Source organism: Pogoniulus pusillus, chromosome 3 (genome assembly GCF_015220805.1).
Source record: "Pogoniulus pusillus isolate bPogPus1 chromosome 3, bPogPus1.pri, whole genome shotgun sequence".
Taxonomy (NCBI): Eukaryota; Metazoa; Chordata; class Aves; order Piciformes; family Lybiidae; genus Pogoniulus; species Pogoniulus pusillus.
In genome coordinates this window covers 8,487,947-8,515,041 of record NC_087266.1, presented here as the reverse complement: position 1 = coordinate 8,515,041, position 27,095 = coordinate 8,487,947, and the positions used below count along the sequence as shown (strand labels likewise).

At 43.5% G+C, this 27,095-nt stretch overlaps 1 protein-coding gene across 3 annotated transcripts in view; it reads left to right on the top strand.

Annotated features, from left to right (window-relative positions):
* The window catches only part of NOX4 (NADPH oxidase 4), a 121,900-nt gene that overhangs the window by 79,657 nt on the left and 15,148 nt on the right, over positions 1–27,095 (top strand). For all 3 annotated transcript variants that reach the window (XM_064169752.1, XM_064169742.1, XM_064169734.1), the window contains one exon: positions 26,090–26,209. In XM_064169752.1, the coding sequence (XP_064025822.1) occupies positions 26,090–26,209 (120 nt within the window). The remainder of the gene's footprint in view (positions 1–26,089; positions 26,210–27,095) is intronic.

Genomic DNA, 27,095 nt, shown 5'->3' with positions numbered 1-27,095 from the left:
GAGGGGTAGGGGGAAGGAAGCAAAGTGGATTAGTCCAAAATGGAGGGTGAGGTTAGAGAGTAAGATGCAGCTCAGGCAGTTCCCCAGCAGCAGCCCAAGTGAGAGTGGTTATCTATGGTTTTATTTCTTGTTCCTATACATCTCAGCAAGCCTATGAGGGAAGTAGACATCACCCTTGTTTTCCTTCCACAGCCTGTAATCTAGTTCTTCTCACCAAAACATTCTAGCCCGCTTCAAACTAGCACACAAATACATAAGAAGCCAGTGGAGGTAAGCATTATATACTATATACAGATCTTAAAATCTGATAACAGGAATGTTTTTAAGAGAAGACAACAAATAAAGGGGCAGAATGCTGAAGACCAGTAGCCTCTTCATTGTGAATACTTAAAAATCAAAGCACTCAAGGGTGAAACTTTGGTTCTGAAAGTGGTGACATTTTGCATTGACTTTAAGGGAGCCATGATTTTATCCCTCTCCATTTGTTTGTGTTGTCTATTGTTGTTTTACTGGAATACCATGAAACTACAATATATAAAACTGTGAGAGGTACCTTATGTGGATGCACTGCTCCATGTATTTCACTAGGGCTTCCATGAATTGTTGCTTTTCTCCTCACCCTTCAGAGCAGTGGAACAGTTACTTTTCTATGGCAGTAAGATGCTTTGCTTGGCCTAGATGTTTTCACTTGTAATATGGACACTGCCAGACTGGTCTGAGAAACTGGTTTATCATCCTTCCTCAAAAAACAGACTTACTGCTATATAAATCAAAGCTGCCTGACTTTCCATTTCCTTACATTGAATTTGTTGCTAACATTCTTGGCAAGTACAATCTATTAGCAGTATTACACATTGTCAGATTCTGGGGTGAAGGAGTGCCTGTTGTCTTCTCTTCAGCTCCTTGAAGACCATGCAACAGATAGCTTGCAGTACGGAGCTCTGTAGCTTGCCTCACAAAGTGATGTTTTCAGCCACATTACTTGACAAGATTGACTGAATCCTCTAGTAACACAGGCTAAAATTTGACACCTAACTGAAAGTTACTGTATGTTCTTAAAAGCAAGGGATTTCTGTTTATAGCATGATTAATTTCTGCAAGTTTGCTTATTTATTACAGAAATTTGCCATTTATTACAATTAATTTAGAAATTGGGTGAAGGCTGTTGATGTGCCCTAGTTTCCTTGGGCTTGTCTTTCAAGTGAAATACTGGTGTCCAGCAATGTAGAAAACCTGTCCATCTTCATAATATACTTTGTCTTATTCCTATGTCAGGTTTTTTTCCCTTCCCTTTGCTCATTTTGTCGAAAGGTCACTTAACATAAGTGAAGGTCATGAACCAATGTCCCTTAGAATCATAGAATTATAGAATGAAAGAGGTTGGAAGAGACCTCCAAGATCATCCAGTCCAACCTAACACCCAGCCCTAGCCAGTCAACCAGACCATGGCACTAAGTGCCTCAGCCAGGCTTTTCTTGAATACCTGCAGGGACGGTGACTCCACCACCTCCCTGGGCAGCCCATTCCAATGGCAAATCACTCTCTCTGTGAAGAACCTCCTTCTAAAACTGAACTAGCAGAACTAGTCTATTCCAGGCAAGTGTTTTAAATACCTCAGGTGACTATCAGGGTATGAAATGCATGTCTCAGAAATCAGGCGTCATTAGGCCTCCCTCATCCACCTCATCAGGAAACCTACTCATCCATACAGAGAAAAGTTTTGGGGAGAAAATCTGTTTCCTAGCTGACAGGAAGCCATGATTGCATCTTTGAGAATTTGCATTCCTATCAATAAGAGTAAACCTGCAGCTGTGGGCTGCCAAATGGGTTGGGGTGCACAGCAAAGGTGTGAGGAGGCTCTGCACATGAGCCAGATCACAGCCATACCTGCAGCTTCTTCTCTTCAATTCATGAGCATGCTGAATTCAATGTAGTGAGTTATGTCAGCATGATCAGTCCTGTCAACAAGCTAAACCTGTTACAGTAAGTCTTGTCCCAGCTTGTTCCTTTGACAGTGAGCATTAGGACTCCTATATCTCATTTAAAAAAAAACAGAACTTTTGAGTTTCACTTAGCTCGTTTCTGGAGGAGCTTCTTTCAAGTTGGAGTCGAGCTCATGCTTTTTTTGATTGCTGACTTCACTGAGGATGCTCCTACTGTTTATCTCATGGATTCACTCAGGAAGTGCTGACACGAGCCTCAGAGGATTGCTTCTGAAGACAGTATTTTACTTCTTGATTGGGCTGTAGGGTCCAACATGTGGGCAGGGTGGTTGATGCTAACAGCAGGAGCCTAGGTCGCTCCATTCTATCAGGGTCTTGTGGTCTTTTCCCAGTGAAGTAGTGAAGGTTGAGGGCAGCCTTGGCTGCAGCGATCATGAGATGGTGTTCAGGATCTTGAGTGGTAGGAACAGGGTAGCTAGCAGGATCACAACTCTCTATTTCAGCAGGGCCAACTTTGGCCTCTTCAAGCAATTACTAGGGGAAATAGCATGGGACAGAGTGCTACAAGGCAAAAAGGGCCCATGATAGTTGGTTAACATTCAAGAAATACTTATTCCAGTCTTAGGATCAGAGCATTCCAGTGAGTAGGAAATTAAGAAGGGGAGTCAGGAGACCTGCATGGTTAAGTGAGGAGCTGCTGGACAAAACCAAGTGGAAGAAGAAAGTCCACAGATTGTGGAAGGAGGAACTGGCCACCTGGGAGGAGTATAACACAGTTGCCAGAGGATGTAGGAAGGCTACTCGGAAGGCTAAGGCCTCCTTGGAATTCAATCTTGCAAGGCAGGCCAAAGACAACAGAAAGGGCTTCTTCAAATACATTGCAGGCAGAACCAGCACTAGAGGCAATCCAGGCCCACTGCTGAATAGGATGGGTGTCTTGGTGATGGAGGATGAGGATAAGGCAGAGTTGCTGAATGCCTTCTTTGTCTCTGTCTATACTCAGGACCTCTGAGGCCACAGAAGAAGACAAGGTTAAGGAGGAGGCTTCCTTGGTTGATGGGGACTGAGTTAGTGAGGACTTGGTTAGGGAACAGTTAAGTAAACTGGACATTCATAAGTCCTGATGGCATGAACCCATGAGTGCTGAAGGAGCTGGCAGAGGTCATTGCCAGACCACTCTCCATCATCTTTGGTAAGTCATGGTGGACAGGAGAGGTGCCTGGGGATTGGAAGAGGGCAAACATCACTCCAGTCTTCAAAAAAGAGTATGAAGGAGGACCCAGATAGCGATAGACCTGTTAGCCTCACCTGCATGCCTGGAAAGATAATGGAGCAGCTTATGCTCAGCATTCTGCTTAGCTATATCAAGGACAAGAAGGTCATTGAGTGCAGTCAGCATGGCTTTACAAATGGGAAATCATGCTTGACCAAACTCATAACCTTCTATGGGGATGTAACCAAGTGGATAGATGATGGAAGAGCAGTGGATGTGCCTTACCTTGATTTCAGTAATGCATTTGACACTCGCTGCTACAGTATCCTCATAGCTAAATTGAGGAGGTGTGGTCTGGGTGATGGAGTAGTGAGGTGGATTGGGCACTGGTTAAAAGAAAGAAGTCAGAGAGGTGTGGTCAATGGGACAGAGTCTAGCTGGAAGCCTGTAACTAGTGGAGTTCTCCAGGGGTCGGTACTGGGACCAGTATTATTCAGTGACCTGGATGAGGACATGCACTGTCAGCAGGTTTGCTGAGGATACCAAGCTAGGTGGAGTGGCTGAGACACCAGAGAGTTGTGCTGCCATTCAGAGAGACTTAGGCTGGAGAGTTGGGCAGGGAGACATTTAATGAAGTTCAACAGGGGCAAGTGTAGAGTCATGCACCTGGACAAGAACAGTCCCATGTATCAGTATAGGTTGGGGATTAACTTGCTGGAGAGCAGTGAAGGGGAGAAGGACTTGGGAGTCCTGGTGGATGGAAGGATGGACATGAACCAGCAGTGTGCTTTTGTGGCCAGGAGGGCCAATGCCATTCTGGGGTGTACTAGAAGGGGTGTGGTTAGTCGGTGGAGGAAGGTTCTCCTTCCACTCTACTCTGCCCTGGTGAAGCCTCATCTGGAGTATTGTGTCCACTTCTGGGCCCCCCAGCTCAAGAAGGACAGAGAGCTGCTTGAGAGAGTCCAGCACAGAGCCACAAAAATCATTAAGGAAGTTGCACATCTTCCTTCTGAGGAGAGCCTGAGGGAGCTGGGGCTTTTTAGCTTGGAGAGGAGGAGACTAAGGGATGATCTCATTGATGGTTATAAATATGAAAGGGGTGAGTGCCAGGAGGATGGAGCCAGCCACTTCTCAACGATGCCCAGTGACAGGACAAGGGGCAATGGGTGGAAGTTCAGGCATAGAAGGTTCCATGTGAACCTGAGGAGGAATTTTTTTCATTGTGAGATTGACAGAGCACTGGAACAGGCTGCCCAGGGAGGTTGTGGAGTCTCCCTCTCTGAAGAGACTCAAGAACCATCTGGATGCATTCCAATGTCATCTGCTCTAGGTGATCCTGCTCTGGCAGGGGGGCTGGACCAGATGATCTTCCAAGGTCTCTTCCAGCCCCTGACATTCTATCATTCAGTGATTCCACTCCGCTTCTGTTCATCCATGTTATGTGCAAAAGAGAAGAAGGCAGTTGCCTTGCAACAGCAGAGAGAAGTGTGTCTTGTAGTTGGGCCTGGGAACGTGAAAGGAAAGAGGAATCAGAAGAATGAAAAGGGAGGTGTTAAAAGGACAAGAGTGAGAAATTAAGTTGGTGAATGAAAAAGGCAGGACAGAGGCTGATATTGCACAAAGCAATGTTTGAGAGGGCTACACCAGAAATACAATTGGTGTTACAGCTTCTTAGCAAATTTCCCTTGTATGAGGGACTTGACAGTTCAGCTGTACTTCATTCTCAAGATACTGCTTTTTTTTGTTTGTTTTATTTGGAGAGTTTATTAGCTGTTTTTGCCCCTTCTTCTTCTTTTATTCTCCTTCAGAAATATTTTCAGTCATCATTCTTATCTTCTGTGGGTTTGGTCAAAAAGCTTCTTGGATGATTCACAGATTTTAAGAACAGAAGGAGCTGTTATGTTCCAGCTCATTTGAGTCCCTTCTTAACACAAGCCATAGAGCACTACCAAGTAATCCCTGCAGCAAACTTCTGGTTCAGCCAGAGCATGAATGTTGAAAGACATCCAGCTTTTAAATTGAGATGTTTAAAAATGGAAAATTCATAAGCCTTTAGATCACTTTGTTTCAATTTCCAATTACTTCATGTATGTGTAACATGAAATGACTTTAACTTCAGTTTCCAGTCTCTGCTGTCTCACTACACCATGAAAGTCCTGTGCTATCTGAAATACCAACTCTGTACAAGAGGTTGGAGGTCATTTCACAGCTTAGCCTTCTCTTGGACCATGGCTTCCTTAACAAGGTCTCTCTCATAATCTGTGTTCTTTCTCTTTAAAACCCTTCTAAAGTTTTTCTTTCTTATTATTCCTCTTTTATAAGCATGATTAGGAATGACAAAAGTGTGTTGCTGTTTCCCTGATGTGCACATGAAGAAATAATGGCATTTCTTTGTACTCAAATAGGGAGACAGTGTAAATTGAGCACTATCTTACAGTTTAAATGGAGTGACAAACTGTTGAACTTGGAAGAAACCAAAAAATTAGCTTAGAGTCTAGCAGGTGTCATAGAATAGAATCATAGAATCAACCAGGTTGGAAGAGACCTCCAACATCATCCAGTCCAACCTAGCACCCAGCCCTAGCCAGTCAACTAGACCATGGCACTGAGTGCCTCATCCAGTCTTTTCTTGAAGATCTCAAGGGACAGTGCCTCCACCACCTCCCTGTGCAGCCCATTCCAATGGTACAAAATAACATTTCAGATAAATGTATTTTCCCTTGGTCATAAACCTACAAACCTTTCTTTAGTATACTTAGTAAGTTAAGGTAGATTTCTTGTGTATGCACAAAAACACCAGTCATTTTCATGGTACAGAAACCCAGATGATACAGGATCTTGATTTTTGTACATGCATCCATCGTCAAATATATTTTTGAAGGTAAGCTTTGAAATGCTACTGAAAGTTTCAGCTCAAAGAAAGCCAAATACTGTTAATTCGATTCTCATCATGGAGCAGTCTAGACAAGCAGGCATCAGAAAGTTAGTGTCCTAAACCATTGGGCCATCCAGTTCCCAGTTGCTGCTCATTTTAATGATAATGGATCTGTAATGGATCCATGCCAATTTGCTACAGCTTGAGATCCAAGCCAAGCAATTGATGATATTTCATAAATCATACCCAAGAAATAAAACTTGGGTCTTATTTGTAATTGTCCCGAGAATATTTTTTTCCTTTTAGAGGAAAATAATTTGTAAAGTAGTGAGTTATGGCTTCTGGAAATGGCAGTGCTCAAACAGTGCATCTGCTGAGATTCTCCCTGAAGCCTAGATTTAAGCATGTACACAAGAGGAGCTAGCAGGATCATGTCCTAGAAACCCAGTTCAGTTAGCGTTAGAAACAAATGCAACATCTTCCTTGTCATTTGATAAGGGGAGGAATGGTGACCTATGTGTTCATCACTCAGTCTTCACTGTAAAGGCAAAGAGGGTTTTAATTTTAAAAAGAAGAGAAATTTCATGGAGTGATTTTCTATAAAAGACCTTCTCTGAAGTGCTTTACAAAAGATGTTCCCTTATTACAGAACAGAAACTGATTCATGGCACTCTAATGTAAGTTACTAGTGTCACCCAGGAACAATTCTCCTGGGGACAAGGCCAAAAAAAGAAACCAGGTCTTCCACAGTCCTCTCAGTTGTGTGTAATGGGCTTTCTTGTCTAAAATAGCATCTATCCCATTTTCCACTGCACAAACATGTGGTCTGCCTGTATTGCTGAAATCAGATGGGAAAATGCCAAGTGAAAGAGCCTTTCAGAAGTGCCCACACAAGCACTTTAAATGCTTTGTGTAGCATTGTACTTTAAGCACGAAAATTACTGTGTTTAAGCTCTCCAAGACTTATTTCTAAATGCAAGCTAGAAGCTAACTATTGCACCAGCAGCACTGAACCTTTAGGAAACCTGAGTCTCAAAGAGTATTGATTATTGGATGAAAAAAGAGATAGCTACTTAAGGAGTCTGTGAAAGACTCCTTTGAAAGAAACACAAGAGGACTTTAGAAAGAAACTGCAGAAGAGAGTATATTTTTTCTTGTTTCTTATTTTGCATTCTTTTTTCTTTCCTTTCTATTTTTCTTAATGTGACTTGCAGTAATGCTGGGTTATGCTATAGCATTTGCAGAGTTGAGCTCTGTGGCAGTAGACTGTAAGTAAAGGATGTTTTCTGTCATTTGGGATTTTAACCACATGGTCAGAACAATAGTGGCAATAGGAATAAAGGCTGGTAGCTGTTTATTTAAAAAACAACCATCATGTTATAGGAGTGATTGCATCAATGAAAATGCAAATATTTGATCTAGATTCTGTAGAAATCAAAAATGGAAAGAAAGAGGACAGTAATTCATAGGATCATAGAATCAGTGAGGTTGGAAGAGACCTCCAAGATCAACCAGTCCCACCTATCCCCCAGCCCTATCCAGTCAACTAGACCATGGCACCGAGTGCCTCATCCAGTCTTTTCTTGAACACCTCCAGGGTCTGGTCTCAGATCCTTCAAAGACTCTTGTGAATACAAAGTGGAGCAAGTCAGTATCTTGATATATTCAGGACTGCACATTAAACTCAAACATAGGTCATAAATTCCTCAATACAGAGCCTATATTTGTTTAGAAAGTCAATACGATGCCCCGGTCACTTCTAGGGCAAAATAAAGATACTTCTGTTCTGTTTCCAGAGGCCTAAATTTCAAGTACTGACAACACAGAATGAACCAGTTCCCTTAAAATCAAGAGGAACTTTCCTGCTGACTTTTAAAGGGCTCAGACCTGAAAGCTAAGAAACTTCCAAGAAACAAGTATGAATCTTTCAGATGTAGAGAGATCTGTGGGAAAACCTGTATCCTCTGAGAGATTTGTGCAGCAGCATACATGTAAAATCAAAGCTCTGTGCATGTATATTCTCTTTTAAGTACCAAGCAATCTAGAATGCAAGTTTAACTTGGCTCTGTTTATCATATCATAGCTGTGGCTTATTAGCAGTCATGAACTGTTTTATTCAAAACATTGCAATACTCCCAATTGGGAAGGGGAAAGGAATGACTGAAAATAAAGGATGCATAAACCTTTCAAAACATTTGGGAGATGAAGTCATAGCTTTGTTCAAAGTGAATGGTGCTAGACAAAACATTACTGCTGGGTTTCCTTCTGGTGTTTGGGAGCATGAGCCATGGTTCTTGGTAAAGCCCAAGAAGCAATGCAAAGCTGGGGAATTACCAGCCACCAAATGTCTTGAAGGATGCTTTCTCTAAAATACAGCTCCAAAAGAAGTTACAGTAGTTTGATGCAGAAATTGTTACTGAAGTTCTTTGATTCATTATGCAAGAGAGAGCTGCAGTGATCCCTTCTGGCCTTGTTTCCAGTTTTATCATCGTTTTAAAAATAATGGCTTCTATTGGTCTAAAAAATAGTTCCATAATTGCCATAGTTACAGGTTTTTGGAAGAGAAGTGCTACAGAATTGTGGTTGTTGACAGTAGTGACTTCCTCCTTCAGCGAGCCCTCCTGGCTATGGATAAAAGGGAAGAGCATTATTCATTCACTCCTATATGCCAACCTGCATATTAGCAATTTAAGTTTTTGGCCCTGTACTTTCAGTGTGGGATGCTGGAAGCTGTTTCCTTTCGTAGAACCTGTTAAAGGTGGTAACATCTTTTGGTGGTGTTTTGTTAGTAAGTTTTATCATAGAATCAACCAAAGAGACCTCCAGGATCATCCAGTCCAACCTAGCACCCAGCCCTGTCCAATCAACTAGACCATGGCACTAAGTGCCTCAGTCAGGGTTTTTTTGAACACCTGCAGGGATAGTGACTCCACCACCTCCTTGGGCAGCCCATTCCAGTGGCAAATCACTCTCTGTGAAGAACTTCCTCCTAACATCTAGCCTAGACCTCCCCTGGCACAACTTGAGACTGTGTCCCCTTGTTCTGTTGCTGGTTGTCTGGGAGAAGAGACCAACCCCCACCTGGCTACAGCCTCCCTTCAGGTAGTTGTAGACAGCGATGAGGTCCCCTCTGAGCCTCCTCTTCTCCAGACTAATAACCCCAGCTTCCTCAGCCTCATTCCAGCTATAGTAAAGGGGGAAATGGACAATATTATGCCTCTAAACATGTAAAAGAAACTGAGAGGTTAAAAGAAGTTGCCTACCATATTGTGCTTTATATTTCAGAACGGACACAAGCAAAACTTGTATTTCCTAGTGTCTAAGTAGGACAGAAATTTAGCAATGCATTGCTGTTCTGTCCTTTCCCTGAACGGGGTTTGAAGAAATAGGAGAACTGTTAAGTAAGCATCTCAGCTGTGCCACAGGTCCCTCTTCATGCTGCTTAATACCTCATAAAACAGCATACATTGAGGTAGCAGAGCAAGTGTATGCTCTGTGTAAGAGCGTAGAGGAGTATGAAACTTCAAATCAAAGGAGACTTTTGCCTGCAGAGGGCAAAGATAGCTTGTTTTCATTTCAGTTTCAGCAAGTTTGATGCACGATTCTGTTAGAGTCCTTCATGCATCAAGTTGAGCTTTAAGCTCTTGACAGTCAGGGGCAGCAGGGAACCCATGTTGATCTAACAGCTGTTCCTTCTGAGAAATGGGCTGTAGGGTGCCAGCTGGACCCCTCTGAATTAAGCATCCTGAAGTAAACCTGTAGGTCAACCCCATTTTGTGGAGGAAGGTATCTCTGCATTGTGCTAGAGCTTAGCTAATAAGTAACTAAGTAACTTACCAAGACTTTAAAACCGACAGTGGTAAAAAATCCACCTCATCCTATGGTATGTTATTCCAGATTTAATTATTCTCCACCATGGAAGTTGGCTGCTGGGAGATTGTGCCCAGTAGGCCAAGCTTAGCCCCAAGCAAAGTTCATCTATGACTACGTCAGGTGGTTTATAAGAACCCCAAATGCTTTCAAAAGGCTGGACAGCTAGCAGCTGGAAAACATTGTTAGCAGCTGCAGAACAGCAATGGCCCATGATATTGGCTGCCAAATCCTTTCTGAGGCTTCTTGCCTAATCAGCTAGCTTCAGATCTTCAAGAGCAGAACTGGAGACTGAAGTAGACAAGTCCTAATACGATAGCTGTTTGAATAAAAGATAGGCAGTGAGTTGTTGGGTGGTGACATGTAGAGTTCCTGGTTGTTTGGCTTTTGTTGTTTCTTTTGGTTTGGTGTCTTTAATGAAATACTTTTGTGGATTTCAGATTTGTCAGAAAATCACCAATCTAAGCATCTGTGCCTAAAATGAAGCATTACATGTGTTGAGTGAGGTAACTAGGGCTATTTTTCTTTAGTGTCATGAATGTAGTGATATTTTTCCTCCTGCCAGAGCAATGAGAGAAGCTATGTTACAGGCACTGGCCAGAAAGAAAAGATACTGAAATCATTTGATACAGAGCCCAGTAGCTTTCATGTAACACTTTACTTTATGACTTAATTATGCACTGCTGTCAAGGTGTCTTTGTAATACAAGGTTTAAATTAAGTTTCTATATGGGTGAAACTCATTTAGAACCAAACTCTGCAATGAACTTGCCTTGTTCCTCTGAGAGCCTGTATGAGGTAAAATTGCTGCATGCTCCAAAATCCCACATGGGAGCAGGGTCAGTCCCCTCCTCCTCCAAAACCATTCAACCAGCATGGAAACAGTAACCTATATTGCAACTTAAAACAGCTGTGAGTGTAAATGTTCTTTGTCTTCTCTCTCCTGTCTAAACGGACTCAAAAGTGTCTAATGAAAGCCAAGCAGCTGAGCACTGCTGAAGACTTGGGTCTTGCTCTCATCCACATGCTGCATCATGATGTTACCCAAGAGCTTAGTATTTTATCCTCACCATACCTTTAAGGCTTAAAATAGTGATTTTTAATACTGGAATCTTTAAGGTACAATCACTTCCTCTTTTACACAGATCATTACAAAACTAATTTCTTTATTATATTGATTTTCCTCTGCTAAATCAGTTCAGAAAATCTTAACATGGATTAAATTGTCCCCTTTTTTAGCATGGGTTGCTGCAACTTCCTAAACAATATTTGAAAGGAGGGCATTTATTTCCAAAATAAAGGTATTTGCATCCACTCTTTCAACAGACTTTGAGAGACCCTGAACATGAGCCAGCAGTGTGCCCAGGTGGCCAAGAGAGCCAGTGGCATCCTGGCCTGCATCAGGAATGGTGTGGTCAGCAGGAGCAGGGAGGTCATTCTGCCCCTGTACTCTGCACTGGTTAGACCTCACCTTGAGTACTGTGTTCAGTTCTGGGCCCCCCAGTTTAGGAGGGACATTGAGATGCTTGAGCGTGTCCAGAGAAGGGCGACGAGGCTGGGGAGAGGCCTTGAGCACAGCCCTATGAGGAGAGGCTGAGGGAGCTGGGATTGGTTAGCCTGGAGAAGAGGAGGCTCAGGGGTGACCTTATTGCTGTCTACAACTACCTGAGGGGTGGTTGTGGCCAGGAGGAGGTTGCTCTCTTCTCTCAGGTGGCCAGCACCAGAACAAGAGGACACAGCCTCAGGCTATGCCAGGGGAGGTTTAGACTGGAGGTGAGGAGAAAGTTCTTCACTGAGAGAGTCATTGGACACTGGAATGGGCTGCCCGGGGAGGTGGTGGAGTCGCCGTCCCTGGAGCTGTTCAAGGCAGGATTGGACGTGGCACTTGGTGCCATGGTCTAGCCTTGAGCTCTGTGGTAAAGGGTTGAACTTGATGATCTGTGAGGTCTCTTCCAACCTTGGTGATACTGTGTGATACTGTGACATTTGTAATTTTTTCTATTGTGCTGTGGGTTTTATGTTGTTAGGAAAAATACAAAGGTCAGTGACAATTTCTCCATCCCTTGGTGTTATTATTACTAGAGCAATGGAAAAGAAGTGGTGGCAGAACTGGGCCTTTAGATTTTCTTGTTCTTCCCTGCCAGATGTGTTTGCAACCTGGATGAGGCAAGTCACATAGATGTAATGTTACCTCGTGAAGGTGTAGGGGACACAGTCTCAAGTTGTGCCAGGGTAGGTATAGGCTGGATATTAGGAAGAAGTTCTTCACAGAGAGAGTGATTTCCCATTGGAATGGGCTGCCCAGGGAGGTGGTGGAGGCACCGTCCCTGGGGGTCTTCAAGAAAAGACTGGATGAGGCACTGAGTGCCATGGTCTAGTTGACTGGACAGGGAGGGATGATAGGTTGGACTGCATGATCTTGGAGGTCTCTTCCAACCTGGTTGATTCTGTGATTCTATGTGTCATAAACCTGATGGCCTAGCCATTTGGACACTGTGAAGATGAGATTCTGTCATCTTAATCTATCAAGAGTATCTTCTGCCACTGCAGTTTTCAAGGGAAATTCTAGGATTTCAGCTTGCTGCATCAGTAAGAGTTTGAAGTGTGTTGGAGAGATCCCACTCAGCTCATATCTAGGAAGCTGGCACTTTATTCAAGTTGGTATGAGATAAAATCTGTCAGAGTTGTAAGCCAAACTCAAATTTCCCATGATTTTTCACCAATAGCTGCAAGAAAGAGTAGAAAGGACTAAAATCCAGTAGTTAGGGTAATACAGACTGTGCACAGTGTCTCTGCAGTAACAGAGGTCACCTCTCCCTGCTTGCTACTGCAGGTAGGAGAGGGCTTTCAGGGAGATTGTCAAGTAACAAGTGACCAGCAGCGCTTGTTATGACATTGCAGGCTGTTTGGAAAGGCTGGTGGGTGTTGATGCTTCAGTGTAGTGACTGCTATGGTTGGACTTGATGATCTTAAAGGTCTTTTCTAACTTTCATGATTCTGTGATTCTGTAGGCAAATTCAGTGGCTGTGCCAGTGTTTCTGAGTAGGAAGGGTAGGGACTGTTGTCCTGAAGGATTACAGGTGCAGAGTGTAAAAGTCATTGGTTACATATTTCAGATGTGTCCAAATGAAATGACATACAGCTTTCTACCCCCAAAAAAGCAGACTTCCTGTGAAGGACAATCCTGACATGCCAGCCTCTTCTGACCCGTTCTGGTTTAGGGAGATGATGTGAAATTTTGCTTCAGCTCACTTGTGGCAAACTTGCTGGAGAAGTGAAGAAAAACCTCTAGGTTAAGTTTGGTTTCTGAACAGCTTGGAAGAGAGCAGTGATGCTGTATATTGTGTGGTCTGAAAAGGAAGGTGGAGAAAGGAAGAGAGGGAAGAAGAGCAGGAAGGGAAACAGATGTAGGTTTGTGTTTTGTGCAGAGTCCACACATATTACATGGAGCATGATAGCTTAATTCAAAAGAACAGGTTTACCTTCTGCGATCAGCAGAGCAAAATATAGCGATCCTGTTGAGCTGCATCGGGCTTTGATTGTAATGAGAGCCCCTGGGCACTACTCTTCTGTGGCAGGCAAGTGATGCTGGTGTTGATGGAGGAGTTTGAGCTCCTTCTGTCTTTTACTGGGGAGGAGTTTTTAAAGAATCTCTTGCTAATTTATCTGCAAATGCGGTGTCCCCAGGAGAAAATAGGCTGTGAATTTGGCATCTCCAAGGCTCCTTTCACCCATGATGCTATTAGCATGCACTTGAGCATGTAATTCCAAGCTTTAAGTGCAGCAGAAGTGCTGTTCCCTAGGGCTCAGCCCCTGTTTCCCTCTATCAGAGTCAGCACAGGCAGCACTTTTAAACTCTTAGGTTTCACTGCCCCAAAGCAGTGAAAAACAAATGCATTCAAACAGCAAAGCAGTGCTTTTGCATGTGAATGCATTTTTGTGTTTATCTGCTTCATGTTATTAGATGGCAGTAACTGGTTGGTGGTTAACTTTTCTTGGTGGAGATTTGCCTTACAATTAAGGAATTCATTTTAAGGGATTGTTGCAAGCAGCTCTAAAGAGCATCACTGGAATCTTAAGAAATCCATTTGTATCTACATTGGCTATGCTAGCTATACATGCTCAAATGGAGTCCCTCCTCACTGAATTAACTTTGTTAATTATTTGGCCCTGCACTCAGATTCTGGCACCAGTGAATAGAATCTGCACCATATGAAGATGCTTTGGCAAAAAAAAAGCCAATTAAATTTGGCTTGTTCCCCTGTTTCATCCTCCCTATGCATGTTCAAGAAGAGTCATGACCGAAATATTTAGTATCCACTAATAACAAAAACAAAGTCTTGGTTCTGCACTGAGAGAGTCATTGGACACTGGAATGGGCTGCTCGGAGTGGGGGGGTGAAGTCACCATCCCTGGAGCTGTTCAAGGCAGGATTGGACGTGGCACTTGGTGCCATGGTGTAGCCTTGAGCTCTGGTGAAGGGTTGGACTTGATGATCTGTGAGGTCTCTTCCAACCTTGGTGATACTGTGATACTGTGATTCTGCTAGGTTTGGGGTCTGTTTTTGTCTGCACTGAAGGTCCCTTGAGGGATGAAAGTTCAAGGGACATTGAGTCATAAAACTTTTTCACAGAAAAAAAAATGACCACATGTGCTAGTTTGAAGCTAGCTGGAATGTTTTGGTGAGAAGAACTAGATTGCAGGCTGTGAAAGAGGAACAATGGTGATGTCTACTTCACTCATAGGCTTGCTGCAATGTATAACTAGAGAGTAAATATAGATAAGGCAGATGCTCTCTGTCTGGGCTGTGGGCTGCATTTCTCTCCCTAACCTAACCTGCTATCTCTTTGATTAATCCACTTGCTTCCTAACCCCCCTGGCCAACCCTCCAGTCTTACTTGGGCACAAGGCAACATCTGGGGTAAGGTAGAGAGGGGTGGGAGAAGGTGGAAGGGCGGTTGGGAGCCCCTCCTGGGGACTCAGATTTCCTGGAGGGCTGTTGTTTTTCTGTATTACCTTTTACCTTGTGTATTTCTATATGTAACTGTATCTGTTGTAAATATCTGCTTGTATGTTGTGCTGAGCTGTAAATATAAGCTTCATTCAATTACCAGTGCCAGCTGAGTCTAGTCGGGGTGATTTTACTAAGTGTGGGAGCTGGGTAACACCCAAACCATCACACCACAAGTGCTTCTAAATCATGTATAGTTTTATTATGATTGAGTCACTGGTGGTAAAAAACCCTTGTGCACTCAAGGATTTTGAGAGTGTCATGTAAGGTTACCCAAACTGATGAAAGAAGATAACAAGGAAATAATTCAGCTGGTGCCATAGTCTAGAATGATCTTTACCCTTTCTTTCACTTGTTTTTTCTTGTCAAGACTTCTCAAATAAGACATGAAGCTATCACCCCTTTTTTTAAACTGTGTGTCAGTCAGGTCTGAAGATAAAACCCATCTGATGGACAGATGGAAACCATAAAATAGTTAACCTCTAGAAACACTCCTTTGTCTACTGTTGTCCTTTTCTTACTCATTTAGGGCTGCAATCCATATATCTGTTGGTTTATGCCCACCATTTTAGATATATCTATGGACCTCAGACTTCTCATGAAGTCACTGTTGCATTTCTCTTCTTTAACTGAAAAATATGATTATAAAGACTGGATCAAAATCTATCAAAGACTGGATGAGGCACTTAGTGCCATGGTCTAGTTGTTTGGACAGGACTGGGCGATAGGTTGGACTGGATGATCTTGGAGGTCTCATCCAACCTGGTTGATTCTATGACTCTATGATATGATTCTATTCAAAAGAGAAAAAGTCAGTGCTGACAGGTGGCAAGCAGCAAGTAGTTCTTGAGCAAAAAGAAGTGAGGCATCAAATATACTGCAATTCATCTTGGGACTTGTTCTTTTCAATATATCAAATAATGAATGACAAGCAGGGAGATGTAAACATCAAACTAATTAAATCCTCAGATGATATTGGACCAGGGAGGATACTGTATTTCAGAGCAGATGGAATCAAATTTCTGAATGATGGGGCAAATTTCAGGAGGTGGGTGGAAGAAAAGGAAGATGAGTTGGAATAGGCAGAAATGTCAGTTTCACCAGGGGAGAAATTAACATTATCATAGAAGAAACAGTGACAGGGTGGGTGAAACGTTAGGATCACACCTAGCACTTTTTAAACAGCCTTTTGCCTGGGTGTATCAGGATGTTAAACCTGTTAAATCAAGCATTCCTGATCTTGTGGAGTGGAGGCCTGAGAAATTGTCACTACCTGGTTTTGTCAAAAGGCACAGCATAGCTGAGCATGTAAATGACACTCTGGAAATGGCAGTGGATCTACATAAGGAAAATGAGTGTTCCTAGAGTGTTCATAGAATCAACCAGGTTGGAAGAGACCTCCACCATCATCCAGTCCAACCTATCACCCGGCCCTGTCCAGTCAACTAGAACATGGCACTAAGTGCCTCATCCAAGTTTTTTCTTGAACACCTCCAGGGACGGTGCCTCCACCACCTCCCTGGGCAGCCCATTCCAATGCCAATCACTCTCTCTGGCAACAACTTCCTCCTAACATCCAGCCTATACTTTCCCCAGCACAATGAGATTAAAGATTTAATGAGATTAAAAGAATGAATGTATTGTCCTCTCTGACTGATCAAAACTAGCATTTCAGGTCAGACCTGAAGCACAGTCCTGTGATGGGCATTTCACAGCAACAATGAACACCATCAGCCTGACCATTGCTTGGTCACTGCTTCAGTATGCTTCAGCTGCTTCAAGTATCCTGTAGTACCCTGAGATATTGACGCTGCAGGTATGCCTGAGCCATGAGAGTGGTGAGAGCCTGGAATGGGTTGCCCAGGGATGTGGTTGAGGCCCCATCCCTGGAAGTATTTAAGGCCAACCTGGATGGGGATGTGGGCAGCCTGATCTAGGGTACGGTGTCCCTGCCCATGGCAGGGGGGTTGGAGTCTACAACTACCTGAAGGGAGGTTGTAGCCAGGTGGGGGTTGGTCTCTTCTCCCAGGCAAGCAGCAACAGAACAAGGGGACACAGTCTCAAGTTGTGCTGAGGGAGACATAGGCTGGATGTTAGGAGGAAGTTGTTGGCAGAGAGAGTGATTGGCATTGGAATGGGCTGCCCAGGGAGGTGGTGGAGTCACCATCCCTGGAGGTGTTCAAGAAAAGCCTGGCTGAGGCATTTAGTGCCATGATCTAGATGACTGAATAGGGCTGGGTACTAGGTTGGACTGGATGATCTTGAAGGTCTCTTCCAACCTGGTTGATTCTATGATTCTAACTAGATGATACTTGTGGTCCCTTCCAACTCTGACTGATTCTATGATTCTATTTCCACTGACATGGGCTATCCTGTCTTGGTGAGCATAATTTGCCAAGTGAGGAAGAAGGCTCAGTGCTGACACTATCATTGCCTGTGAGAATAACCCATGCCATCTGCTAGGTGCAAGTCTGAGATGACCACCGAGGGGAACAATATAGGCAATAAGAAGATATTGGAAGAGACCAAGGGTCAAATATGAAAGTGAATTAATCCAATGCAGAAACACTCTTTGCAGGAGGTAAGCAGATAACTACAATGCCAATGGAGTAGTTGTGGAGAAACAGGGCTAACACATTCAACCTAATTTTGATTGCTGGTCTCCAGTGTCTTACTACAAACAATGCTGACACATTCAACCTAATTTTGGTTGCTGGTCTCCAGTGTCTTACTACTTAATGATATAACAAACTCAATTTTCAAATAATGAGTTACCATAGGTGGTGCAGTCATTACAGATATTCTTTATTTTGCTTTATTAGCTGAGGCAAAAGCAGTAGGATACAAATTTACAGAGAAGCAAGGTGCTTCTCTGTAAATAAATGCTCTAACTGGTAAAGAAAACAGTGACTAAATGGATTCCTTGTTATAAAATTAAGACATATGTGATATTTAATCAAAGGAACATATTTTGGATGCACTTCATGGAAAATGACAGTAAAAAAAACCTACCATGGAGAATCACAGAATCATGGAATCAACCAGGTTGGAAGAGACCTCCAACATCATCCAGTCCAACCTAGCACCAAGCCCTGTCCAATCAACTAGACCATGGCACTAAGTGCCTCAGCCAGGCTTTGCTTGAACACCTCCGGGGACAGCGACTCCACCACCTCCCTGGGCAGCCCATTCCAATGCCAATCACTCTCTCTGGCAAGAACTTCCTCTTGGTCTGGAACACTGCTGTAGTCTCTTTTGCTTTCTGCAGGCTTACCATATGAAAGATGTACATTTCAGAACTGAATGATTTCCACTGATTCTTTGCTCATCTGTGTTAACTTAGTGGCCTGAAGAAATAGCTGTGCACCAGGAAGCCATCCTGATATATACAATCATGCAGCAGAGAGATCATCCTGACCAAACCACTTCAGCTAGAAAAATAGGAGACAAGAGATGGATACAATCAGACAGCAAATTTCAGAGGAACAGTGAGACAGTATTGGGCCAGAGCATGACTGAGTTAGATACAGCAAACTTGTTGTCAGCCTAACTGCTGTCAACTTCTAGCCTGTTGGGTTTTTCAGATACTAGAGGAAAGAGGAGTCTGAAGAAGAAATTTGAAGTGAGATAATTAAATAGCTGCAGATGTTTGCTGAGTTTTCCTCCCAGGCATGAAGGGTGGTGTGGGACGAACATAAAGGCACTTGTTTGAATATTTATCATGTGGAGGTGGAGACTGATACTGTGGGTTATCAGAGAGAGGTGGTAGCATCTTTCTTGTGCATGAATTACAGCAGCAGAAGAGCATAACGAGGCTGTTTCAGCCTTAAGACACTTCCTTGGAGTTCTTCAGCTGTATCCATGAAGGGGCAGTACTTACCTGTGCTTTCAGTGGGACAAGTGAAAGAGAAAAATGAGCATGGGAGAAGAGTTGTTTAGATGACTTTGTTGTGATTTTGGAGAACTTTATTCAAAACCTATTGCAGTCAGTACTCTGGTATGGGTCAAGAACTGGCTGGAGAGCCGAGCCCAGAGACTGGTGGTGAATGGTGCCACATCCAATTGGCAGCTGTCACTAGTGGTGTTCCCAAGGATCAGTGCTGGGCCCAGTCATGTTCAATATCTTTATTGATGATCTGGATGAGGGGATTGAGTCCAGCATCAGTGAGTTTGCAGATGATGCCAAGCTAGGAGCAGATGTCGATATGTTGGAAGGTAGGAGAGCCCTGCAGAGGGACCTTGCCAAGCTGGATGGGTGGGCAGAGGCCAATAGAATGAGACTTAACAAGGCCAAGTGCAGGGTTCTACACTTTGGCCACAACAAACCCAAGCAGTGCTACAGGCTGGAGACAGAGTGGCTGGAGAGCAGCCAGGCAGAAAGGGACCTGGGGATACTGGTAGACAGTAGCTGAACATGAGGCAGCAGTGTGCCCAGGTGGCTAGGAGAGCCAAGGGCATCCTGGTATGCATCAGGAACAGTGTGGCAAGTAGGACAAGGGAGGTTATTCTTCCCCTGTACTTGACACTGGTCAGGCCACACCTTGAGTACTGTATCCAGTTCTGGGCTCCTGAATTCAAGAGAGATGTTGAGATACTGGAATGTGTCCAGAGAAGGGCAACAAAGCTGGTGGGGGGGCCTGGAACACAGCCCTGTGAGGAGAGGCTGAGGGAGCTGAGGGTGTGCAGCCTGGAGAAGAGGAGGCTCAGGGGGGACCTCATTGCTGTCTACAACTACCTGAAGGGAGGCTGTAGTCAGGTGGGGGTTGGTGTCTTCTGCCAGGCAACCATCAAGAGAACAAGGAGACACAGTCTCAAGTTGTGCCAGGGGAGGTCTAGGCTGGATGTTAGGAGGAAGTTCTTCACACAGAGAGTGATTGGCATTGGAATGGGCTGCCCAGGGAGGTGGTGGAGTCACTGTCCCTGGAGGTGTTGAAGAAAAGCCTGAATGAGGCACTCAGTGCCATGGTCTAGTTGACTGGACAGGGCTGAGTGCTAGGTTGGCCTGCATGATCTTGGAGGTCTCTTCCAACCTGGTTGATTCTATGATTGTCTGAGTGATATGAGCTTCTCATAGGGAATCAGGGGAGGGATTCAGCGGCATGTGATGACATTGAACCATATGTATTTTTGTGAGCTAGACTGCAAAGATCCAGTTATCTCAGTGGATAAGTGGAATCAGATTCAAGTGCCTCAGGCTCGGTGCCCAGTGCCACTTCAGTTCTGCTGGGCCTTCAGCTGCCATTCCAGAGGGTCTCTAAAGTCATTTCAAATTGAGTCACTACAGTCAGCAGACACAGCAACGCATCACATCCTGAATCTCTCTTTAGGCTCCTTCAGCTATATTGATTGCATCTCTTTTAACTGTATGAGTGGCTTAGTGAGTATGCTCACAGAAGGATACTTACACCTGCATCCTAGTGACAAACTGAATGCTACTCCTAGGATATAGAATCTCATACTGCTGGACAAAGTCCTTACTCTGATGGTGTTGATGAGAGTTTTAACACAAAACTCAGCCAGTGGGAGTTCACTTTCTGTGTTCTGTGAAGTTCTTTGTATCCAAGCATTTTTTTCAGCTTGCAAATGCTGGTACTTCTCTAATTATATTTTCCAGCAAGCTCTGGAATTAACTCCCCTGTGCATCTGTTATTGCACTGATACCCTCAGTAATGTCTCACAGGAACTCCCAAAGACCCTGGGGAAAAAAAAGAAATGACAAAAAAGAGCAATAGTAGCAGTAGAGTTGGAGAGTGAAGTACAATGTAAGCATAAAACTTTACTAAGGGTACCTGCCCTCTGGAGAAAAGCATGACACTGAGGTCCTTGTGTGACAGAGGTATAAGCAGAGATCTCCACCCATCACTGTGCAGTTTCTTGGGAAGGTAGGTTGGATCTCAAACACCATGCAAACGCCTGTAGCCCTGAGACAGGGTCCCTTGGTTTAGGTACAGCCTCCCGTTAGTGCATAGAATCATAGAATCAACCAGGTTGGAAGAGACCTCCAACATCATCCAGTCCAACCTAGCACCCAGCCCTATCCAGTCAACTAGACCATGGCACTAAGTGCCTCAGCCAGGCTTTTCTGGAGCACCTCCAGGGACGGCAACTCCACCAACTTCCTGGGCAGCCCATTCTAATGGCAAATCATTCTCTCTGCCAACAACTTCCTCCTAACATCCAGCTTATATTTCCCCTGGCACAACTTGAGACTGTGTCCCCTTGTTCTGTTGCTGGTTGCCTGGCAGAAGAGACCAACCCCCACCTGACTACGACCTCCCTTCAGGTAGTTGCAGACAGCACTGACAGAAGCTGCTTTGGCATTTCTGTGCTGCTGTACTGTAAAATTAAGTGTGCTTTAAATAGAAGATACATTCACCAGGCATCTGTAAGATGCTTTTTAATAATGTGCTATACTATTTTTTCTGACATACTCTGTTTTGAGGAGCTTTATCTTCTGTTTGCCAGGTAGGAAATTGTGCCCGAATAACTGAGAGAGCTTCTAAGAGTGGAAATGAAGACATGTGGAGAGAAGGATTCATTATTTGAATAAGTTTGCCTGAGGGGGAAATTTCAACACTTTTAGTAAAATGACATTGCCTTCCTTCATGTTAATGAAATTAAAGCTGGGGTGGGGCTGATAGGAAAGCGTAATATGGCAGTGTGAAATATTTGGGGCACATCTCAAGAAACAAAAAGTCATCTTACCTCCTCCCATGGCTTCTGTGTCTTTTTACTGAATGCTGTGAGATTTCATTTGCAATAAAGAACTGCTTTTCCACAGAACTTTTCAGTACTACCAAAGGAAAAGAGGAACACATTGGCAGGAAGCAAAAATTCTGTAGTCTATACAAAAGTCCATGACTGAATCACTGCTCTGTTCATCACTGTGCTGTCAGATAGAGCATCAGGAGGTTTCTTTCTTTCATTGCCTTTGGGTAAAAGAAGGATCAATTCCTAAATAACCATTTCCATCAAGGCATCAGAGCCACATTTCCTTTAGTTATAAATTATCCCCATAGTAAAATGGGATTAAATACTGAATGTTTAGGACGTTGAACAAAGTCTTGTCCTTGGAATCAGTCATTTCAGGCAGTCTTGTGGAGTGGGTTAATACAGTAGCAATATTTCTGCAGCTTTCCCCTCATGTTTCTTTCTCACACTTGGAAGCAGTGACTTCTGGCCATCTTGTGCTGGACCACATGCAGGCACAGCAGGAGCCTTTTGGCTTCTCTGTCTGCATTTGCTATCCAAACAACTGCTCCTCACTCCCGCAGAGGATGACACAGTGGGCACAGAGAAATGTTTTGCAGGCTAGAGGGGACTAATGGGCCACAAACTAGAGCAATCTGACCAATACACATATTTAATTGAAGGTTGTTTCTTGGGCTTCTGGCACGTAATTATGCACTGTGATTGGTGTGCTTTGTGGTGAGCAGATCTAGTTTAGCATGTTGCAACTTCTAATCGTGTCAGTGGCATTCAGCAGCAATCAGACAGTTTACAGGAATTGCTTCATCCCTTCTCAAATCAGAAATACTTCCATACTTCAGATAGTTCTGCTATGGACTGGATGATCTTGGAGGTCTCTTCCAACCTGGTTGATTCTATGATTCTATGATTCTATATGACTACTGTCACATCCACTGTGGTAATTTCTCAAAAGGTCTCCTTTGTTGCTTTGCTTCTGTTTTGTTGCTTTGCTTCTGTTGGCTCTAAGTCCCTAGACAGTGAAAGTTAGTGCTGCTTCTGCAAAATGCAAAGAATTTCCCTCAGGCTTATGCTGAAACCTTTCATACCTTTAGAAGCAACACTTCAGGTTGTACCGGCTAGGCAGAATCTGATTAGGGTTATATGTGTCAGAGGTATGCCAGGAATGAGAGTGAACTTCAGTTGCTGATTTTCATTATTCAGAACGTTTCTTTTTTTCCTTTTTGCCTTACTTTGGTATCCCAAAATTAGGTCTATGTTGAGATATGCATCTGAGACCCACAGCATTTATGGAGCTCTCTCAAAATGTCCTCTGGACCAAGAAATTTCAGAGTAATGGCCTGCTCTCTGCACTTCTCCTGTTATTTAAATAAGAGTTGCTCCTTTGCCTCCTCAAATGAAAGTGCAATATTTAGAAGATCTCTTAAAGCAGCCACTGCTGCATTCTGAATCATCAGGCCACACCTTGAGTGCTGTGTTTAGTTCTGGGCTCCTCAATTCAAGAGTGATGTTGAGGTCCTGGAATGTGTCCAGAGAAGGGTGACAAAGCTGGTGAGGGGCCTGGAACACAAACCCTATGAGGAGAGGCTGAGGGAGCTGGGGGTGTTTAGCCTAGAGAAGAGGAGGCTCAGGGGGGACCTCATTGCTGTCTAGAACTACCTGAAGGGAGGTTGTAGCCAGGTGGGGGTTGGTCTCTTCTCCCAGGCAACCAGCAACAGAACAAGGGGACACAGTCTCAAGTTGTGCCAGGGGAGGTCTAGGCTGGATGTTAGGAGGATGTTGTTGGCAGAGAGAGTGATTGGCATTGGAATGGGCTGCCCAGGGAGGTGGTGGAGTCACCATCCCTGGAGGTGTTGAAGAAAAGCCTGGCTGGGGCACTTGGTGCCATGGTCTAGTTGAGTGGCTAGGGCTGGGTGCTAGGTTGGGCTGGATGCTGTTGGAGGTCCCTTCCAACCTGGTCGATTCTATGATTCTATGATCAGCAGTACCATTTTGTGAGTGGGAAATAAACCATTTTTAAGCAAATGGGGTATAAAGTGCTACGTAACAGGAAATGTTTAATGAGAAGATAGTTAAAGTTCTGGTTATATTGCGTGCACATGTCCTGTTAATTTTTTTTGTGGTCCCATTGTGCAAAAGAATTTATCTGTGCTAAGTAAGGAATTAATCTGTTTTTTAAGTATGCCTTTTGTGCTGGAAGTAACATACCTGACATCGACAAACTGAGATTCTTCAAGAGAATGGTTTGCTGAATACTGTAGTGACCTCAAAATATAAACAATATGAACATTTTGTTTGCAGATTGTTTAGTTATGAATATCAGTGCTGGATTTTGGTTACTTAAAAACATCTGCTGCCAGCACTTTCCAGTACTTTGTGGTTATTACTGTGGCTGGCCCAATATCCTTTGCACTTTATCTCTAGGCAGGACACCAGGAGCCAAGAAAGGAGTTTATAATACAGGGCACAATTAAGGATCAGGCTGCTTCCAGATCCATCAGAAGGTAGCTACTTATCTGTATTTAGGTAAGACACTGTAGAGGAAGGAGGACACAGTCTCAAGTTGTGCTGGGGTAGGTATAGGCTGGATGTTAGGAGGAAGTTAGGAGGAAGTTGTTGGCAGAGAGAGTGATTGGCATTGGAATGGGCTGCCCAGGGAGGTGGTGGAGTCACAATCCCTGGAGGTGTTGAAGAAAAGCCTGGCTGAGGCACTTAGTGCCATGGTCTAGTTGACTGGATAGGGCTGGGGGAAAGGTTGGCTTGGCTGATCTTGGAGATCTCTTCCAACCTGGTTGATTCTATGATTCTAGCATATGAGGTGTCAGGATGTTAGCAACAGAGGCCTGAAAGAAATTTGCTAGAGAGGATCATACTAGCCAAAGACATCCAGACAAGGTATTGTCTTGAGTAGTAAGATGCCAAGGGTCAGACTACAAAGCTAAAAGAAAGGAGAACAGACTGACGTCTTAAGTTATGGCTAAGATCCAGTCCTCAGAAGGAAAGAATCAGATGAGGGTTGAAAGACTTTGTCAGAGAAATGAGGTATCTTCACTGCCTTTAATTCTCTGGATGATATTATAAAGGAGAAGCTTATGCCCTTTCATGCATGTAGAGTATGCATAGTTCAGTTGCATAATAGATTGCTGTATGTGTAGTATAAAACATATGTATATTAAAGCTATTTTGTGAAGTGAGGCCAAAAGTTGCTCTCAGTCAGATTTTAGGGATATTTGTAAGCAAATCCTAGTCACTAAGCTGTTGATGCTGTGCAGGTCCCACCACGTTTTGCTATACTCACCAGTTACCTAAAATATCATAGTCCAATGAGGGACCACTCATATTCAGAATGAAGCTTGACTAAAGGTACTGTTCAAGTTCTCTTTGCAGTAGTTTCTAAAGGTGAGCCATATTGCTGATGTAAGATACACAGTTGATGTTGCAACTGGTAGAATGGGGGAGGTGTGAATCTTAGTAGAGTGCTTACAGCTTATACATTTTGAGCTGTCAATAGATGACACTGGTCAGACTTTTCAGACAGATAAGAAAGGTTTGGAGATCAAACTTCTGAAGATGTCTAAATCCCATTTTTTAAGTTGCAGTCAGCTAACCTTCCAGTGGTATCTGAAATACTCAATGGTTGGAATGGGACATAATTTTCTAAAAGGTCCTTAAGGACATATGGACAAAACTGTTACAATAATGAGAGGCATGAGGCTACAACTCAGTGACTTTTGTTTCTCTTCAGTTGTCCTTTATGTCTGGAATAAATCACATTTCCAAGAGTTTGGATAGAAGTGAAGGAGTAAACAGATGTAGATTAGTTCCTCTTGCACATTGCAGGACAAATATGTGTCACATCTTATTTATTCCCCCTGAAGGCTCTTAAAAAGTACTGTGTGAGTCCAGGAAAAAGAGATTTGTTTAGCCCATTGTCCATGTCAGCTGTTTCTGATATTGAAGAGATGAACTTCCTAGGCATAGAATCATAGACTCATAGAATCAACCAGGTTGGAAGAGACCTCCAAGATCATCCAGTCCAACCTAGCACCCAGCCCTAGCCAGTCAACTAGACCATGGCACTAAGTGCCTCATCCAGGCTTTGCTTGACGACCCCCAGGGACGGTGCCTCCACCACCTCCCTGGGCAGCCCATTCCAATGGCCTAGACAAACTCTTTTTAAGTCCTACATTATTGTTTCCAGTGCAGCACTTTCTCTTCCCTCTAATATCACAAGGGGCAGTTGTAATTTCTTCTCTATAAACATGGAATATGCCAAAAGATATTTTTCTTAATACCTGTGCAGGTTTCTCTCCATGTAAAGCTTTTCAGGGAAAAGATTTTCACATTTTATATCCAAAGGCTAGGAGAAAATCAATACAAATTCGTGGTAGGATTTCAACTTCAACTCGTTTTTCATCTCTCTGATTTTAGCAGCTTCCTCTAAAAGTTTTCTTTTTGCTTTTTCTACAGACTGTATGTGGATGGACCTTTTGGAAGTCCGTTTGAGGAATCCCTAAACTATGAAGTCAGCCTCTGTGTAGCTGGAGGTATTGGAGTTACACCATTTGCATCAATACTCAACACACTGCTGTAAGTGAGCTTAGGCCTTTTAAAGTCATTTCCCCCCAATATACCATGGCAGTGATTACCAGAAAGCCTTTCAGAGTATTTAAAACTGCCACTACCATAACATAAGTGAATGATTCCTTGGAGAGAAGTAGACAGCTTGGATGTCCCCTGAAGAATCTGAACCATCTCATACAGACCATAAAATAACTCAAAGATTATTTAGTTAGTTAGGGTTTTTTTATTTAAAGGCTTTGACATTCTTTTCAGACCAGATCTTTCACCTCTTGTTTCTCTGTCACCTTAGTGTCATGGTTTGCAACAAATATTTCACTGTGTGAAACTTGCTCCAGTAACTGGGCTATTTCATAGGGCTGTATAAAGAGCCAGCTAAAGCAGCAAGCCTTCCCTGAAGTGCTGAAAGACCAGCTGGCTTTGGGAGAGTTTTACAATACACAGAGGAAGCATTTGTTTGAAGTTGAACATGCCAATGGCCACTTCTAACTCCAGAGTGAAGCTAAAGCCTTCATGTTCTTCTGTCCTTGATCTGGGCTGGATCCTACAGTGCTAAACACTTCTGAAAATCACCAGTCCCATCTGTCTCATAGTGCTGCAGCCATAAAGACCATCTTGGGCTCCCTCATTTTCTTTTCCCTGAGAGTGTTCTGATCATACTCTCAAAAAGAGGGTATGTATCTGCTGAAAGCCTGGGTCTCAGCTGGATGAGATGTGCATTTTCTTCATGATGAATTATCCTTGGGATTGTTTGGCAAAAATGCCATCATTAGCCCAGAATGTCATCATTAGCCCAAAATGTAACTGTTAGTCCATCATAATGATGGGCCAGCAGTAATGAGATGTCTATCAGTGTATTATCAGAGCCTGTAGGAACTTGCACAGATATGTCCTC